Source organism: Euwallacea similis, chromosome 12 (genome assembly GCF_039881205.1).
Source record: "Euwallacea similis isolate ESF13 chromosome 12, ESF131.1, whole genome shotgun sequence".
Taxonomy (NCBI): Eukaryota; Metazoa; Arthropoda; class Insecta; order Coleoptera; family Curculionidae; genus Euwallacea; species Euwallacea similis.
Genome location: NC_089620.1, coordinates 529,199 through 548,725, shown reverse-complemented (window position 1 = coordinate 548,725; position 19,527 = coordinate 529,199). Strand labels below are relative to the sequence as shown.

Below are 19,527 nucleotides of genomic sequence, written 5' to 3'. Positions count from 1 at the left end.
AACGAAACGAATCAGTTGAATAATAATCAACCTGTGAAACACAAATCTGAACCATGTGATGCTATAGTAACAGAAAATGAACATATACCTGACAAATTTATCTACGATTTAAATGATAAATATATAAGTGGTAATTTAACCAAAAAACAAGTTGAGGAAGTAATTAAAAATTGAAAAACAAAACCAGAAATGTGCTTACATGTAACTAAGCATCAACTATGCAGAACAAAAGAGAGATCAAAAAGTTTTAAATGTTTTGTACATTGCACATAACATTAAACAATTGTTTATTATAATTATAAATGTATGTGTTTCTAGGAAGAATGCTAAAATAATAATAATAATTAGACATTCAAATATATTTTGAATGAATAATATAGTCATCAAAAACAAATAATATCTTATAACCCTCATAACTTTAATTCTTTTTTAATATGATCGCGCAATCTTACAGCTAAAATATGTACTAAATACCATAGAAAAATATATTATACTGCGTATAGAAACGAAAGTCCCTGTTTTAGGTTTGTAGCCGTGGAAAAAATGGGATAGTAACGCCATCTACCACCCTTGACACAAACAAAGCGAAATTTTTTCGTTCGCGCATGCTCATATATAATTCTTTTAGGTATGATTGGCAATCATATATTTGATATGAGGTATTATAATTAAGACACCTGGAATTTCATTTATTCATTTATTTTTCAACAGTACAAGTACAATAAAAATGCAAAATGTATATTTTAAGTTTAAATTTGCAGCAAGCCTCATTATGACAAGATTTTCTACAAATTCAAAATATATAATTAAAAATAATTATACTTAAATTTATTCGATAAACATAACAAATTTGATTTAGCTTTAAATAACTTGAAGCATGTTCTTAATGATTTTTAAAAGCTAAACATATCATACACACAATAATTATGCATTGATTATAAAAATTCATCTCACGTTTAAAAATAAATATTATCACTAATGATAGTTTAAATCACAAACATCCTTTTCATGGTGTTTTTTTCGGCTGTTTCAAAATGAGTAATCGGCATTTTTTATCATTACAAACATTTTTATATAACACACCATAACTAGATACTCACTATAAACATTAATAGTACTTTTAAGAATAAATATTATTTCTATTTATAAAATAATTATTCAAATAACAAACACTGTATTAATGGTAGTTAAAAATTTCGACCATCTTTAAATAAGTCGGTACAATAAGAAGAAATGCAAGAAATAAACATTTTTTTAGTAAAGTTAGGCTGCCCAAACTACACGATGACGAATCAGCGCCATCTCTTGCCATCAGCGCCGTTATTTTCGCATCCACAAACGGTCAGTGTGAGTGCCTATAGTCTATATACTAATAAACTTGTTGGCATTATAGTTTCCTTTGGAAATTAATAGTGGATTCTGACCATGCGCGCTACAATGGGCATCAATGAGCTCTCCTAACCTCTAACCTGATATAGTTGTAATGTGCCGGGTTGGAATAACTATACGCGAGTCAAAAATATAACACTTTATTAACTTCTCGATAATATAAGAGCGGAAGCGAGGCGTGAAGACCCTTTTATGTAAGTGTTTGTGAAGATGAGTCGAGAAGGTTTCTGCTGGACTTGAGCTTAACTGACTTTGTTGTGTAGACTTAGCCTATTTATATATATGATATCTACATGGACTTTGCTAAAGTACATTAATAAGGGTAGTTTGAACCTTAAACTGTACTGAGACTTTGAGTCTCAGCTAATTACAATTTGATGGGTTAGTTATATCAGAGAAAGGAATTGTATTTCTACGTAAACATACATTCTAATTAAGTTCTAATATTGTCTTTAGGTTTCCATGAGAAAGTAATATAAGTAATAATGTAAGAGGTTAATACATATATAATATACATATAACAATATAATAATACATATGCGTAACCTGGGGTACTTTACATAGTTTTTGTGTTTATCTAATCGCAATGACAATGGATTGTACGTAAAAAACTTGACCATGTTCTTGTAATGTATAAAATCTTTTATTTTCAGTCAAAAAGGTGCTGCAGGCGTGGGGAGATTATCAACGTGCTAAATTAAAAATGCCTAACACTTATCGCTGCCTCGTAACTTTTTCATTTAGTAGAGATGTAATAAATGGAAATCTATCATTGAGAGAAATAGGAGGGTAAAAACGAATTGAATTTTCTGATAACATTTTGAATTACACATGTAATATATTATTAAATGATATATTAGGCTACACCCCAGAAAGGTTAGTAATTCGATTTACTTTAACCGAAGAAAGATTCATAACAGTGGTGTTGAGGTTCCTTCGATAAACGAAACCACGAAAACAACAATTTCGTTTACGAAAGTGGGAGTTTACTTAGTTGGGAAGACTACGAACTATGTTTACGATCACATGTCTAGAGCGAGCACTGGTCAAAGAGAGCAAAATTATTACGATCATCCCTTAAGTACTAAACCTAAGGAGTTCCAACCAGGGGCGCACCAATACCAGAAGCCCTTATGAGCTATGGTCGCGCCTAAGGTCATAAATTGCCGCCATCGGATAAATACCTATACAAGGCGCTTTCATTGAAGTATTGCAGATCGCAGCAAGGGCCCAATTTAGAAAGCTTCCTTTGACGAGTAGCGTATTTTCCAGCCATAAAGAGCCCTTCGATATGGCCTAATGGGTACGGTTGTCTGGCGCCCAGATGGAATCCTACAAATAAGTATCGATACACATGGGCGTAACTTAAGGGATGAAAGTACAAAATAAATTCATTAAGCAAACTACACCAAGAAATAATAACCTAAAGTCCTTAACAGTGAAATTTTCCAACGAAAGAATAAGGCAAACAGTACAGGCTGATTTTGAAAATTTTCAAAGGTAATAAGCGCGAATTTTGCAGTTTATTGTGTATAATTGTTGGGTTTGGGGAGGTTAAATTATTTAATACCTAAGCTATAATACAGACAAACGACTAACAATTCAAGAACACTCCACTGCACTGTACCACACTCCTTTGACTTATGTTGAAAAAGGCACGTGCTACTTCCCAGCGACCTTTTATAGTCCGTGGCCGTGTTTTCTAGAAGGGCCTGACCCTTCTCGAATTCACCGGACAACGCGGGAAGATCCACGTACTGTCTAGGCGCTGGTGGAGAGAGAGAGAGCTAGAGTGGCGCGAGTGCAGTGAGCGAGAGAGCGCGAGACTCACACCCAGTAACAATCCCAACACTAATTATTTAATTTTGATTCACGGAAGTATACATGCCAACACCACCTACAAGCAGCGACAGCGAATAATGTTTTACTTTTATTTTTACTCAATAAATTTCTGTAGCATTACTATGACTCAGCGTTTCGCTGTATTGTAATTAATTAAATCAATACCTTCCTCTCTGCATTTTTCTAAACTTGAGACTAGCATTGGTTGCATTAAAAGGTATTAAACATACGGGCACAAAGCACCCTAGTACCCTATAACTGTCAAACTAATAAAAAAATATTTGTGAATTTAGTCATTCGATTCCATAGTTCGCATATTTTCCAAATTACTAATATTTAAACTTACATTATCTAATTCTTATTCAAACTTTTTCATTTGCTCTTTAATTCGAAGTTAAGTTTTTTTAACGCACTCTTTAATTTTCTGTTTTATTTTTAAATCAATTGAAGTGTTTTCGCTTTCATTAGAAATGGAATCTAAAAATAGAGACACGCGTTCACTGCTAGGCGGTTCACTGTGCGAAGCACACAATCGTTGAGTTGCGAAACGACTCAACTTACTCATTTTGTTGTGTCGTTTACGAATGCAAAAACGATAATGAAGCAGACAATCCACAGGGCGGTTCGCGCCCGTATGTAAAAATAAAAGACCGAACAAAGCTGAGGCAGTTAGCAGGGACACTTAAAATACATTGTGCAAGTTGTGATCAAAGTCCACGTCGGTGGACAGCATTTTGTGGCACCAATTTAAAAAGCACGTAAACGAAGATACACGAAGCAAAACTGTCCCGGCACCCAAGGTCGAATCGAGTTTGCAAAATGAAATTCGTTTATAAATTTTCGATTTCAATTGCGAATCGCAGAATAAAACCGGAACGTTTTTTCTCGTGCATTTTTGATTCCGCATATGTTCGCGCTTGGCGTGCACCGTTACATTTGGTTACATTCAGTTGCCTACATTAGAATAACAATTTTCTACGGACTCGAAGAGTCCTTATTAACGGGTGCAAAGCGCCCTATAGGATGCCGAGGGCATCCGTATAACGAAAGATGCACCTAAACGTCTTCCTCCAACTCGTCATATGTTGTGCAAAGTAACTTTTTTGGGGAAATAAAAAATCATTTCGGAATAAATCTCTTTAATTTGAAAAGGATTTTGATGCCTTTGCTTAAAAGTTTTTCCAATGGTTTGGGTGAGACGAAAAGGTTAGTGCGGTGGTTTTTTGGCGGTGTTTGGGGGCTGGGTGGGTATCTGGGGGTAAAGGGAATGTGAGTTGGGGAATAGGTGCCAAATGGGTTATTTTGGGGTGTGGGGTATAACAGCCCACCTAGTAGTATTGACATTGAATCAATTCCTGACGCAATGGTGAATACTTTTTTGCGTGTAAATTCATCTCATGGTTTTATATCTAATTAATTTAGAATTTAACCAAATAGCTAAACGTAAACCTTATAGAAAATACTAGGGACAACCTAATGAGCCTAGTGCTAACCTAGCCTACCTACCTACCTACCTACCTAGTGCTAAAGGCATACCTATTTATATAGAGTGGTGCATGTAAAGTGTGCCACTAGTTTTATTAACCAGGATTTTTGCATTACATAATATCGCAATAGGGAAAAGAATTTGAGAACAAAATCAGATATAAATTTGTACTTTTTTTGCTATTTTAACTTAAAGAATATCCTTTTTAATTTTCGACGAATATTTAAAAAACACATTATATAACAATTATTGTGATAATTAAAAACGTTTAAATTTAGTTGCGAATTAAGAAATAACCCTCGCATGAAATAACCCGCCTCTGATGTTCTAATATTCATAATTAATTTTAAATAATTATCAGAGGGAAGTATGTTGCTTTAAAGCATCAGGCAAAATTATGCAAATAAGTGAGTAATAAGTTTTTGTAGTCACCGACTCAAGCAGACAGTCCGGCACCACGGGAGACTGAAAAAGATAAAGAAGTCAATCTAAAATAGGTCTTAATTCATCCTAATTTTCCTGATGGAACAGGTGTTGACAATCAATTCGTTCACTAATGTGAGGGGCGATTAGTCATTTGATAGGCGACGCACATCTGGACCTCAAAATTAGATACTTATACCGATATTCGGTAATTATGCGACTTTATTAATGTGATTATTCAGATTTTTATGCGAAAGGTTGATGTTAAATTTAACTAGGATGAGTCTAGGACCCAAAAGAACTGAAAAATTACATGTAAAAAAATCCAAAGTTGTAATTTTTTCCTATTTTTCAAACTTTCTTTTGTGAATTATCAAATCTGGCTCTAAAGTGCCTTCAAAGCACAAGTTTTGTGTCTTTTTTCCGTGTCTTCGAGCTTTTCTCAACTTCAGCAAAAGCAACTTCTTTTCGGGTGGAAAAACGGAACTCAAAATTTCAAATTCATCTTAAACGAAAACTGAAATCTATCAGCAAATCCTGCAACCATAGACGTCCTTAACAATTTCTCCACCTGCCCTGAAACCCAAAACCCCAAAAGGCATTTCACTCTCTATTAAAGCTCCAACACTAAATTTGCCCAAGAACCACATGGGACTATGAAAAGTACTATATCCTAAAATTTTTGGGTCTATAGCAGTAAAACCCAATGCTACGCCTCTGACTCAATTAATTAATAACAAACGATCATCTCGGTAAAACCAGATACCATATAAATAGCCTCCTTGCGCTTCATTCGCGTATTGCAAATCAATTCGGCAAGTCCGCTCGTTATTAGGAACCTCGTAAACAAAGCAACTTGCGACACAAATAGTTTTTAAACAATTTTCATCCACCAAAATGATCAGGAAACTCATTTTTATCTTCGGTTATTTGTTGTTATCTGTGTTAGCTCAAGAAGTGCCGGAATCTCCCTGCCCGGAAGTGTTTCAGTACCAACAGAAGTCCACGGGGGACGTGTACGGTAGAATTACGCTCCCCTATGATGGCAGTGGTACCTTGCATTTGGGGGTAAACGCGTCCATGAAGGGGTACTACACTGATAACAGGAGAGTGGTAAGCCATTGCGATATGAACCTAATATATAATATATCAATTAGAGTATGTGATGGAGTACCTGTTCCAGAAATTGAAAATCAAAATGAACAGCGCAGGAATGGACTTGGCTCAGAAGAAAACCGAGAGTTTGAGTTATGATCTGTATTTTCCCTTTCAAAACGCCATTCCGAAAATCACCACAATAATGTACAATAACCGGAGATACTGCACTGGCCCTCCTGAAGAATGTAATATCACTCTCTTGTTGCTTTTTCAAAGATACAAATTTATTCTGTAGTGGTTCCTGGTGGGGCTGGAGTGACCAGTTTGTGGGCTGGACACAACTACTTCTTTCAAACACCGGAGGCTTCTCAAAACTCCATCGAACCTCAGACCAACGGAGCGGAAGCCGGACAAAGGTAAGATCTGAGAAAATTTTAATCGCAATGCCTCAAACGAAGTTAGAGAATAATGAACTGTGAATTCAGAATCGAGTTTTTTGGCTGGAAGCGCTTGAAAACGAGAGGGCCTTAGTTGTTTAGTTAAGTGAACAGGGTTAGAATTTGCATTATTTGAATTATAAGGTTTTCTTTGTGGTGTGATCTTGCTGAGGTAAAAAAGACTATAAAACGTTATACCCTTTAGTAGGTACCGCAAGTACCATTTTCTTCACATCTCTTTTAGGAAATCCAAGGAATATTTACCGCCCAACTAAGACCCACAACAGCCGCCCAATTTAAAACCATGACGACCACTCTAATTCATTTCAATTGTACATGTTGTATATTTAAAATTGTACATAAAATCCTTTTATAATTAGCTTTTTAATTTGTAAAATAATTAGCAGCATTCACGATTCTAGCTGTAAAAATATATATATTGTGCGTAAGTGTTAGCCTGTTCAAAATGAAGTTGTGGATTTTTATATAGCATGTTTGTCGATTAATCTTATTCGTAATAAACCATTATTAATTAAAGTGTAATACAGGGTGTAACATTATCATGGAAATATTTCAGAGGGCGATAGTACTCTGCAAAACAATAAAAAAATGCTAACAGACTCATGGTCAAAAATGCTCCATTTTCGATATTCAGGGTGACAAAGTTTCGTATTTTTCCTCATATGCTGCATTATTCTTGAGTATATTTGAGTTCAATTTTTGAAACTTCGTACATATTTTTTTCTTTAAGACTCTCTATTACAAAATGTCAAAGTCATCAGTAGAAACATACAAGATGTTATATTTTTTGGGAACATTACTATTTTACACTTTTTACTTTTTTGGAACACCCTGTATGAATTGTGACACCAAATTTAAATTCATTTTTCAATTCTTTAGCTGTTTGGTTTCTTGTAGTATTTTCGTACCTTTCACCGTTTTCGTAGAATTTGCAAAAATATCTAGCGATGGAAATTAAGAAAGTCTAGTCTACATACCTCGTTCTGTAATCTAGGATGCCATGGCTAAGTGTCAACCATTTTAATAATTTTGTTTTGATTTTTGACATTTTGCATTAAGGATTTTTTCCCGTAAAAAAACGTAAAATATGAAAAAATATGTGAAACTTGGCCACCCTGTATATCCAAAATGGTGCGTTTCTATACATATACAATGAGTCTGTTGACATTTTTTATTATTTTGCAGAGTACTATCGCTCCCTGAAACATCCACGATGATATGTTACACTCCGTATATCATTCAAAAGCTTAAATTCTAGAGATTTCACTGTACAGAGTGTTTCAATTTGGAATGTTTTGACAGGAAGAACCTATTTCCTGACTAGATAGAAGAAAACTGGTTTAGGTGTTACGGGTTCCATTTTTGAGAAATGTTTAATGTCAAAAATCGTTTCCCGACATCGTTGCAATCCATTAAGATATAAAGATTAAGATGGAAAGTTTTGCGATTTTTTACCATTTTGAAAATCGCCAATAACTTTCTTATTTATTCAAATATTGGAATTGCGTAAAAACATTATTATAGCACTTTTTTGAGAGGAATCTATTGGAGTGCTCAATTTTTTCTGCTGTTCACTGTTTTCCTACAAATTGCTACAAATTTATTTTTTCAAATATAAATCATACGTGGTCATGTGTTAACAAACTAGACAATTTTAAACCCTTTTCATCAATATATAACTTTAATATTTATTATCGAAAATGACGTAAATATAACGTATTACTTTTTTTGACATAAGTTGGCTATGAAAATTGCTGTCAAAACAATGAAGCAGCTATTTGATCTTTGGTTTTACAATCACTACTGTTTTATTAAAGTTTGTTTTGAGTTTTCTCTAGATATATTGACTCTTACTATTTGGTATTTAGTATTTAGTTAGAATGTATGAAAATTTTGAAAAATATGACATGATATATACTATATTATTTTATATAGTATAAACTATATACATATTGTTATACTATATGGTCTCAACGTCTTTGACAGCAATTTTCGTAGCCAACTTATGTCAAAACAATTAATACGTTGTATTTCCCTCATTTTCGACAATAAATATTAAAGTTATATACAGTCTGTCTCAGATAAGGATGAACAGCATGGAGATCTCGGAAACGGTAATAGATACAAAATTATTTAAATTCGGAAAAAGTTTAAAGTTAAAAAGTATATTGTTGAAAAGGGTTTAAAATTGTCTATTTTGTTAAGCTATGGCCACGTATGACTTATATTTAAAAAAATTAATATGTAGCAATTTGTAGGAAAACAGTGAACAGCAGAAAGAAATTGAGCACTCCAATAGATTCCTCTCAAAAAAGTGCTATAATAATGTTTTTATGCAATTCTAATATTTTAATAAATAAGAAAGTTAATGGCGGTTTTCAAAATGGCCAAAAATCGAAAAACCCTCTATGTCTTAGTGGGCTGTGACAATATCGAGAAACCGTTTTTAACATTAAACATTTCTCAAAATTCGAGCCCGTGGCACCTAAATCAGTTTTCTTCTATCTACTCAGGAAATAAGTTTTTTTGTCAAAATATTCCAAACTAAAACATCCTACATATCTAACTTTTTAAAAAATCATTTGTGCTCGCATCAGTGCTAAATAATTATAGATGAACAATAGTAATCTTCGACTGATCTTCCTCTATGAGTTGAAAGGGGGCAGTAACGCGGCTGAAGTCACTCGAAACATTATCGGTGGATTTGGAGAGCTCGGTGAAGAAATGCACAGCACAATATTATTTAAAAAAATTTAAATCTGGCAAGACAAACCTCGACAATGAACACCGTGAATGACCAGAGCCTGCAGTTGACAATAACCAGTTAGAAGCGCTGGTGGAAGCAGATCCACGTATAACAGTTCGGACGCTTGCAGAAGAACTGGATGTTTAAATTGAAAGTGTCTCCAAGTATTTACAACAAATCGGCAAATCGACAAAGCTCAAAAACGAGGTAGGGCACGGATTGAACGAAAATGATGGTGAATATTGGGGTCTTCAGGTTGTATCATCCCTCACAGCTTTCTGAATCCGGATGAAACGAGTGCGGCAAAGAAACACTATCAACAAATCAACGAAATTAATTAGAAACTTTAACAACGTCCAGCATTGGTCAACAGGAAAGGGCCATTCTTCTCCAAGATAACGCTTTATCGCGCAACCAAGGCTATAAAAGTTAAATAAAGTGAGCTACGAGACTCTGTCGCATCCTCCATACTCGCCAGATCTATGGTTTATCGATTCTAATTTTTTCAAGTCTCTCGACAACTTCTCACGCGAGAAGTGCTTTGGAAACCGAGACGATGTTGAAACGGCCTTCGACGATTTTATCACCTCTAAAATTCCGAAATTGTATGCAACCAATTTGATTAATAAAATTTTGTGCAATTAAAAAGTGGGATCAAAATTTACAACTTTACTTTGAACAACCTAATAGTTTGTGTTCGTGCTACCTCTCGTATGTTATTTATTTATGTATAATAAACATTTTAAATAATGTGTAACGTATCATCACGGGAAATACTATATTTCAGGGAGCGACAATATCCTTCAAAATAATGAAAAATGCTAATAGACCCAAGATAAAAAAACACCACTTTTTATATACAATATGTTATGTTTTTTGGGTGACGTACTATTTTATGTTTTTTATACACCCTGTATGAATTCTGATACCAAATTTAAATTAAAAACGAAATCATAAAAACTATTGAAAATGTCCTCCTCTTAGTAAAATGCAAACTCCACTATTTGCCTTACATACAAAGGGACTCTTTAAAATATGTCGGAAGTATTGCTGATGATAATGCACGAAACCACATATTCTATTTCGGAATTCCTTTCCAGTTTTAATTGGGGTTTGATACACCAATGATTTCAGGTGTCCCCCAAAAAAAGTCCAGGCTATTCAGATCGGGGGATCGAGGAGAACATAATTGAAGTCTCCCTTAATCTTTCAAAAGATTTTTGAAACATTGATTCGGGAACTCCCTCACCTCCATGCTGAAATGGGCTGGAGCACCATCATGCATGAACCACAATTGGATTCCGCAAAGAATTGGCATCTCTTCCAACAGGATTGGAAGTTTCGCTTTTTGGTTCGAAAATAGGTGTACGACATTTCAAAAATTGAACTCAAGGCCTACATAGAAAAACGCAAAATATAAGGAAAAATGTGAAACTTTGCCACCCCGTATATCGAAAATGGTGCATTTTTAACTAACGTCCATTAGCATTTTTTGTAACTTTCAACAGTGCCAAGTTCATTATGGTTCAATAATTCTGTGGGCACTTTTTCTCATGCAAAATTTCACATTGAGTAGTAGACGCGAACCTTTGCAGATACCCCCTAGTTCCAACCATAGACCCACACCCCACGAACCAAAACGTTCAATGCGGAGTTAGAAGAAACGTGCTGGTTCCTTTGATTGTGGGTGGCCAAGACGTAGATGATGGTTTGTACCCTTGGTTAGCGGCTATGTTTACTGCCAGTGGGAGTGGGTACCAGTACAAGTGCACTTCAAATCTGATCTCTGAAAAACACGTTGTTACTGGTAGGTTTCTGAGGTAGAAATAGAATTGGAAATAATGAGATATTTACAGCTGCTCGTTGTGTGAGTTTTTTCAAACTTCAAGTGGTGCAAGTGGAGGATATTTTGTTGGTATTTGGGAGGAACGACTTGAGGCATTGGGCTACGAGTAGGGCTGTGATAAGAGGGGCTTCTGCGATCAATACTAATCCGGAATTTGATGCGAATTCTGGTCATGGGGACATTTCTGTAAGTAATTAACTAAGTAAATTTTCAAAGAGGTTCTTGTTTATAGCAAATCGATTTCAGGTGATAACTTTGGATAGGCCCTTAGAGTTTTCTTCTACAATTCTGCCAATTTGCCTTTGGGAGGGAGACGATAATATTGAAAATGTAGTAGATCAAGTAGGAACTGTAGTCGGATGGGGGGCTGATGAAGGTGAACTAATTATTATGACATTACATTATAGTTTATTAGTTTTATGGCAATTTCACTCAGATCATAAAACTTGAAATCTATTAACGCATAATTTCTGTAATGTAGATAATGCAGGACTTCTTTTTAAATAGGCAACCAAGTATGCGCCAATACAAATTGAGCGCCATCTTGACTGCCACCGTCAAACTCATAAGGCACAGAATCTTTCAAGTGCACAAGTTCAATAAAAATTTGAGTTGTCCTCTCGTAGCAAACCAATAGAAAATCGATGACCACTATTATGAAATTTTTAGCTAAATTTGACTAAAACTTCTGAAAATCACAGTATTAAATCCAATAGGAGTTTTCCAAATACACTCACCCTCACATGAAATGCACCACCCAATAATAATAATAATTAAGTCTTGTAATTTTGGCAAAGTAATGCTTCATAATAGAGTATCAAATGATCAGACTTTCAGTTAAAAGATACAACAATTTGATAATGAAAAAATTAATAATGAGTGGCATCGCCTCGTACGGCAATACAAGCACGTACTCTTCGCGGTATGCTTTGCAACAAATGATCAATGTCTTCCTGAGGTATTTCATTCCATGCTACCTCAAGATGATGTCGTAGGTCATCCACATTATTTGGAGGCCTCGGTAAATTTCGAAGACGGCGACTCATCATATCTCAAAGATGTTGGATGGGTGATAGGTCCGGTGACCGTGCAGGCCAAGGCAGTATTTCCAATTGTGCTTCTTCCAGGTATCTTCGAGTAATGTTCGCACTATGTGGCCTTGCATTATCCTGTTGGAAAATGCCATTTGATAAAGTTTGCATGAAAGGTACTAATACTGGCCTTAGAACATTGTCAATGTAGCGACGTGCGTTTAGGGTGCCTGGAACGAACACAAGAAAAGATCTTCGGCCAACACATATCGCACCCCAGACCATAACACTAGGTGTTAAAGCTGTGTGGCGCCTTTCAGAAAATTGAAAATTTCTTCTTTCACCTCGGTATCGTCTGACTCTTCTACTACCATCATTGATCCATAAACAAAATCGCGACTCGTCACTGAAGACGATATTGTTCCACTCATAATTCCAATCAATTCGTTCTTGACACCAGGCCAATCTGGAAGCTGGGTGTTGGGCGGTTAGTGGCAGTCGTAGATTTGGGCGGTATGAATGCAGGCCAAAAGACGAAATTCTTCTGTAAACTGTTGCCATCGACACTCGACGATTTAGAGCTCCCATCCAATCTACTGCAACAGACATTGTTGTTTGAAATCGATCACCAATGGCCATCCGTCTAAGAAGTCGATCTTCACGTGCGTTGCTGCTACGGGGAAGACGTCCAGCTGGACAATGTCCCTGAACTCTTTCTTCAGACCACGAAGACCATATTCTCGCAATCGTGGCGTGGTTCCGATTCATTCTTCGGGCAATCTCACGAAAAGGAAGTCCACCCTCCTTCATGCCGATAATTCGCCCTCTATCAAAATCCGAAACGTGGGAAAAATTTTGACGCTGTCTCACTGGGGGCATTTTGAGATGTCTTGTTCACAGTTCAACAACAAAATAAACTGATATTTCGATGTAAATATTATTTTATTTATTTACAATTGAATAAAAAATCTAATAGGTCGATGACAAAGAAACCACTAGCATTCTTTCTTTTTTGCTGAAAGTCTGATCATTTGATACTCTATTATGAAGCATTATTTTGCCAAAATTACAAGACTTAATTATTATTATTACTAGATGGTGCATTTCATGTGAAAGTGAGTGTATAACCGATAAATAATTTAATGCACTTTCAGGCGCTCAGGCATCAGGCAAACAAAGCATCAGCACGGCAAAATCAGTAGACATTCCCATAGTGTCTAAGGACAGTTGCCTCTTTTCAAATTTCACTTTCTTTCATCTAACATCTGAAAGTACTTTCTGCGCAGGTATCTGCTGACGATATTTAAGGGGAAATGTATTGATTTGCCTCTCTTTAGGTTTGAGGGATGGCAAATCTGGGGTGTGCGTAGGGGACTCGGGGGCGGGATTTTTCTTGCAGCGCAACGGAAAGTTTTACCTCAGAGGTTTGGCCTCGTTGATCTTAACTGAGAAGGGGAAATGTGATGTTATGAATTATATGATCTTTTCTGATGCCGGCAAACTGAGAAAATGGATCAGTAACGCTATGCGTATGACAATAAAAAAATGAGGATTATCAGGACCAGATTAACCAGAGGGATTTGTGAGAGTGCTAAATGAAAAACTGAATATTTAGGGTGTACTAATTAGTAGGGCAATTTAGGATTATGAATAAAATCCCATAAAGGAGTAAAATATGTTTTTTTTAAGAATTTTTAATTTTTATTAGTAATGTTTGCAGTCTTTGTATAGTAAGGTATACTTACTGCCAACACGACCATTATCAATATGCCCTAAACCTATTCATATCAACACTTAACCACATTAACACAACATTATAACACATCAATTAACCATATTTACAGTAACTCTTTTTACTAGTAACTGTCCTAAAACAGTATTTTTATAAGCCAAAATGATAGCCACAATAGAGCCATATAGCTTAAAACTTTAATAGTTTGATGAGCATAATATAGCTTCTTCCATCGCACTTTGGCTTTGTCTATTGTGTCTAAAGGATCTTTCAACAAGTAAACCCTCACTCCTTTAACGTAAAACTCGTAATACTCCTTCCAATCGATCTTCCTTAAATCGCTCAAAAACAACTTCTGGTCCATTTCCTGTAGCCTATTCTGCACCCATAACACATTGTCGGTCCTAATTTGCCAGTCATGAGTGGAGAAATACGAGATAACATTCGAAAATTTATGGATCTTTTTATAAATCGCCATCATTCTGCATAATATAGCAAAAATAAATTCATTATCCCCAAAAATTTTATTGAAATTTACTTAGGTTTTTGCCCAGTGCAGAGTAAAACAGAATCCATGAGAATGGCCGGTAAAGTATGTAACAGGACGGTCATCAAGAGGTATACGGGGTAATATTTGTAGATGTCGAAAACTAAGTACCACATTGCCTTGAGGGGGGGGGTCATCAATCCGTAATACTTCAAATAATCCATGACGGCACCCCATGTAAGTAGAGATTCATTGGTGGAGCCATAATTGAAAACGCGGATTTTGAAGCTTCGATCAGTTTTCATTTCTGGAATCATAGAGACATAAAGGTGCACATAATTAAGGGATAAAAGGTACTAGAGCGGAAACTTTCAGCAATTTTCGGAGCGATGACAATTAGGGAATTGACGCACATATCCACAGGTACTAAATTGGCATTCACTTTGGCGTCACAATGCAAAGTTCGTAAAAGTCCTATTCCGGCCCCTACAGCGATTCCTGTGGGGCCGTAGAGGTTGTTGATCCAGCCGGAAACTGGCTCTTTGTAAGTGGGAATCACTGACATTTTTTATATTAATTTTGGACAGAAATAATTATATGTTAACCTACCTATAGCTGGTCTAAATATTGCCACAGGCATATTCTGGAATTCCCGGGCTACAACAGTTTCTGCCACTTGTTTGGTGTATGTGTAAGTATTGGGGTATTTTCCTAATAATCTGAAAAAAGCATGCTTTTTGTTATAGGGGAGGAAGTACGGGGGATAAAATTAAAAGTAGCAACATGGCAGCATTCATTTATTTGCCTGTCACCGTACTCTTGGGGAAATGCCATATTAGCCTGATCAGCCTATGAGCAACGTTGCCAAACGTTTATATAAATATGCAGTTGAGTGACAAATACAACCAAATTAATTTTTTCTACCACCTTCACGAACAATAGAATTTTCCTTTCATGTTTCAGAAAAAAAGTAGCACTTTTGTGATTAACTATTTTATGCGTCCGGGTGCAAATTAAATTTTCCACATTTCGCTTTTTTATGGACGTGAAAGTCCGCTAAATTCATTTTTAATTATTAACAATTATTAAATAAGCAGGATCACAAAAACGACACAATTTGGAAAAAATATAGAAATTAGTATAATTTCATTGGCTTTCAGCGGCAGGCAAAAAAATCAAGCTTTACACCTTTTGATACAAAAATCACTATTTCCTACTTTGGAGTCATGTCATCTAAAACGTCCGCTGGAACGTTCTCAGCCAACAAAATCAGTTTTTCAGGTTCTATTGCAGGCTCATAAACCTTCTCTTCAATGCAGTGATTCAGACAATTCGCATATATCGTGGATACATGCATTAATACTTTTAAATTGCACATTTCTTTGGCGAGACGCAGCATATCTCTGGGCGCCCTCACGTTGATTGCAACTGCATTGGCCAGTTTTTCATCAAACCTTACTGTTGCTGCCACATGAAACACTATGTTAACCTAGCAAAAAAAGAACTACTTTTCGTTAAAAAAAGATTTTTGTCGCTTACCTCATCAATGAGTCTCTTCCGGTCCTCAATACTCAACCCCAAACCCGGCATAGTACAGTCTCCAGCAATTGCTACAATTTTGTGTCGAAATTTCGGATAGGCCTTCTTCATCATATCAAATATTTCATCGTCAAACATTTCATCAACTCGTTCTTTTAGATCTTTGCCCCTTTTGCTTCTGACAAGCAGAAAGAAGGTGTTAATGGTCGTACATGTGCGCAGGAGCTTTTCCATCAAAATTTTACCTTAAAGATTGAGTTAAATCGGATTCGAGTGGCGATAAAAAGTATAGGTGGGTACCTAGAAACCCAGTAGAGCCGGTAATGAACACCTTGCCTTCGTTGTAAAATTCTTGTACGGGGGTTAAATCTACTTCGTTCTCATAAATGGCAGGAGTGGAGATGTCATTGATGTTGTAAAGTTTGTTGATCGAAAAATAGTTTTCATTATTGTTGTTGCTTAGAAGCGTTGTGCGACCTAAAATTTCTATACGTAAATTAATTTATTAAGGCTTAATAGGCAAATTAATTAATTACATAAATTCGAATTTTCGATATTTAAGATCAAGTCGACAGCGCCAATAGCTTTCTCGATAGTTCTCGTCTTATTGTAGTTTTGCAAAAAAATGGTTTCTTTTGAGGGAATTTTTGAAGGCAAACGCCTAATCATAAGAGGGTGCTATTAACTTAGGATGTATTAAATCAGTTATAACAATATCTATGAAATATTAGCGTACTCGGAAATACTAAATGGGCTTTGCACACCCGTAACTTCCTTATTATAAAAGATGAGCATTTTCACAAAGCTTTATACTAAAGCCCAATTCCTTCCCTTTAATTTACCTTATTATGAGTATTAAATTATTTTTTGAAAGTAATTATAAATGGCAACATAGCAGAAGGGTGAGACTTCCAACTGAAAACCGAAGTTTTTAGACCAGGTAAGACCTAGGTCTCACTAGAATCAAGCCAACGTAGCTCCTCTTCCTCTAAATGGTTTTTATGACGTTTGCTTTATCTGCATTTAGGTTTAGATAAGAATTAAGAACTGGGAGGTGTTAAATTCAAGGCAACGTGACAACAACGCCATCCACCGTACAACGTTATTTTTTTGTTATGCTTTTGTTTGCGTATCTGTCGTCATATATAAACATCATTTTTTAGACACTTAGCTAGCACCACTTGTCTCATATAATGGCTCGTTGCCGACATTGTCACATTTTTTATCGTTTTTCTCGATATTATTTGGCACGCAAATCATTAGTTTTTCCCAATTAGTTAAAGTTAACAGCGTTGTTGGTTACTTTTTCACGAAACTGTGCCTCTGGAACTGCGACCTCAGGGTGGTCGGCACATGATTGTCCACTTTACAACCATTTTGGCGGCCATTTTGCGAAATCACCTGACTTCAGCCCTACGAGGAGAATCGCACACGCTTCAAGTCACGCCCAACCAGAAGCCCAAAATACATTTGATGGTCCTTTCCACCGGATTAACATCCCATCTCGGCATTAACAGCGGCGCCAGCTGAGAGTTGAAATGGGGTTTTGGGGGTGTAATCAATTAGGAGGTGATCACTTTAAAGTAATTCAGCTGCTTGAGTCAATTGGGGGTAAGTGAAGCGATGGCTCAAAGCGATTTGAAAGAACTCAACAAGGAAATGATTTTCTTTTTAAAAGGTTAAATGAGTTAATCAAACAGTTTTATGTGTGTGAAATCTCAAGAGGTACTTAAACTCGTTAATCTCAGCAACATACATATGCATAATCAATTACGATATCTGGACTAAGCATAGATGGTTTCATATAGCCTTCAATGCGGTTCAATTGAACTTGCAATTCTTGAAAATAACTCTCTACAAATGACTGTTATTAATGTAATTAGACCCCGTTTAAGTTTTGCGCTAAATTAATCCGTTGTTGTTTACTAGTCATGCCGGTATAAACAAAATTAAAAGGATCATATAGAAAGCTGGGCCTCTATTCAAATGATTTTTTCATCCAAAGCCCTGCATAAGAAGGGATGTTGGAAAGTAAAACGATGTGGAATCGTTGCAGCAATACTATTTCTGCGATGGTCAAAGAAAAAGAACGAATGGAGCGTGCCGCTACTTAAGGACAACAGAACAACAAAGCACTAAACCAATAAAGAAAAGAATCGGGCGGAACACACTACATGATAGGGGTGCAATAAACCCTCGTCCCACGAATGACGACGACAACGATCAGATTTGTAAAATTATAAACAGTAGATTTTTACACTTCCTCGACCCTGAAGATGTCCCCCAGGGACAGTTCTGGGTTGTGGAAGGTGAGTTTCTTAGGTGTCTCGAAATTTTTAGAAAGTAGACACTTCGAGGAATCTCACCCTCTTAGGCCTTCTGAACATTAGGTTAGGTGCATTTTTGAATATTTTCCTGGTAAAAAGCTCTGTATTGTTTATTACCTTTTTCAGATGCTATTATCTATGAGAGGTTTCAATATTTTGCGCAATATTGGCAATAAAGCAAATACGAATTCGCAAGAGTCCTGAAGTCAAAAACTGTTAATAATGTAGGTCAAAGGCATGTTCAAGGCTAAACCCCTAAAGATCTATTGCTTGGACATGATGGAGCAATCCATCAATCTGAATAGAATAATAACGATTTTTTTCTATTGAAATCGAAGGTACAGGCGCTGCATTTAATGAGCAGTGGTACGCTTTAATGTCATTTTAACTGTTTTCGGGGGTTCTGAAATGTTGCTTTAAAATTCTTACTAAAGCAGCCTTAATCGATCCTTTAGCAGAGTTTTTTAAGAGTTTTATTGAGTATCCAGGTAAATACCTGAAATTGAAATCAATAAATTAATTAATTTCAATAAATTTCTTTAACGTCAAATTTCAATACACTGTTATGGGCTGTGGCTCCATAAGAACCTGCAAAGTTGATAGATAATTTTGCACTTTTCGAGCTCCAAGCTACCCTTACAATATGAATAAAAACAGAAAGTACTTACCACAATCTTCCAGAACCATTTCGTATGTTTTAAATATCCTAGCAACTTCCACAAACAAATTGGAAAACTCGCAACAAAAAAAAAAACTCAAAAGAGAACCTTCAAGTGGTCTTCAATAACTTACAACTGGGTTGCTTTGATTGTAATGTCAATGAAGCTTTGCGGTAATACTGCGATACCTCCTGTCACGTACTGGTCATAAATAGAAGATTACACATGCGGTTTAACGTGTATTATTCGATGGAAAGGGTTATATGCATGAACATGACGGGTACAGTTTTGCATTTTATTGGACACTCGAATATGAACTTAAGAATTAATTCTGTGTTAATTCCTTATTAATGACATAATTTTAAGGGCAGTTGCAGACAGTAAAATGTAAAATTTTAGTTTGCCAAACACGTCGGAAGTAGTTATCTAAAATTTTGAAGAAGTTTGTATGCGATTACTCAAAA

At 35.8% G+C, this 19,527-nt stretch overlaps 2 protein-coding genes across 3 annotated transcripts; one reads left to right on the top strand and one right to left on the bottom strand.

Moving 5' to 3' along the window:
- The first annotated feature begins 5,940 nt into the window (after positions 1–5,940).
- LOC136412597 (serine protease gd-like) lies at positions 5,941–14,070 on the top strand. The gene is made up of 8 exons (XM_066395705.1): positions 5,941–6,253; positions 6,324–6,483; positions 6,534–6,654; positions 11,038–11,249; positions 11,299–11,474; positions 11,535–11,664; positions 13,474–13,605; positions 13,657–14,070. Exons 1-8 carry the CDS (start codon positions 6,038–6,040, stop codon positions 13,866–13,868), a joined length of 1,359 nt encoding a protein of 452 aa, XP_066251802.1. The 5' UTR covers positions 5,941–6,037; the 3' UTR covers positions 13,869–14,070.
- An 80-nt stretch (positions 14,071–14,150) lies between these two features.
- Positions 14,151–19,193, bottom strand: LOC136412588 (fatty acyl-CoA reductase wat-like). 2 transcript variants are annotated; one of them, XM_066395693.1, is made up of 8 exons: positions 19,073–19,193; positions 16,323–16,554; positions 16,078–16,255; positions 15,756–16,027; positions 15,148–15,257; positions 14,896–15,096; positions 14,590–14,845; positions 14,151–14,533 (listed from the first exon to the last, which is right to left on the bottom strand). In XM_066395693.1, exons 1-8 carry the CDS (start codon positions 19,089–19,091, stop codon positions 14,188–14,190), a joined length of 1,614 nt encoding a protein of 537 aa, XP_066251790.1. In that variant the 5' UTR covers positions 19,092–19,193; the 3' UTR covers positions 14,151–14,187. The 2 variants fall into 2 exon arrangements, with proteins under 2 accessions (XP_066251790.1, XP_066251789.1); XM_066395692.1 differs by having other exon boundaries at positions 16,078–16,322; positions 16,378–16,554.
- Positions 19,194–19,527: the final 334 nt, after the last annotated feature.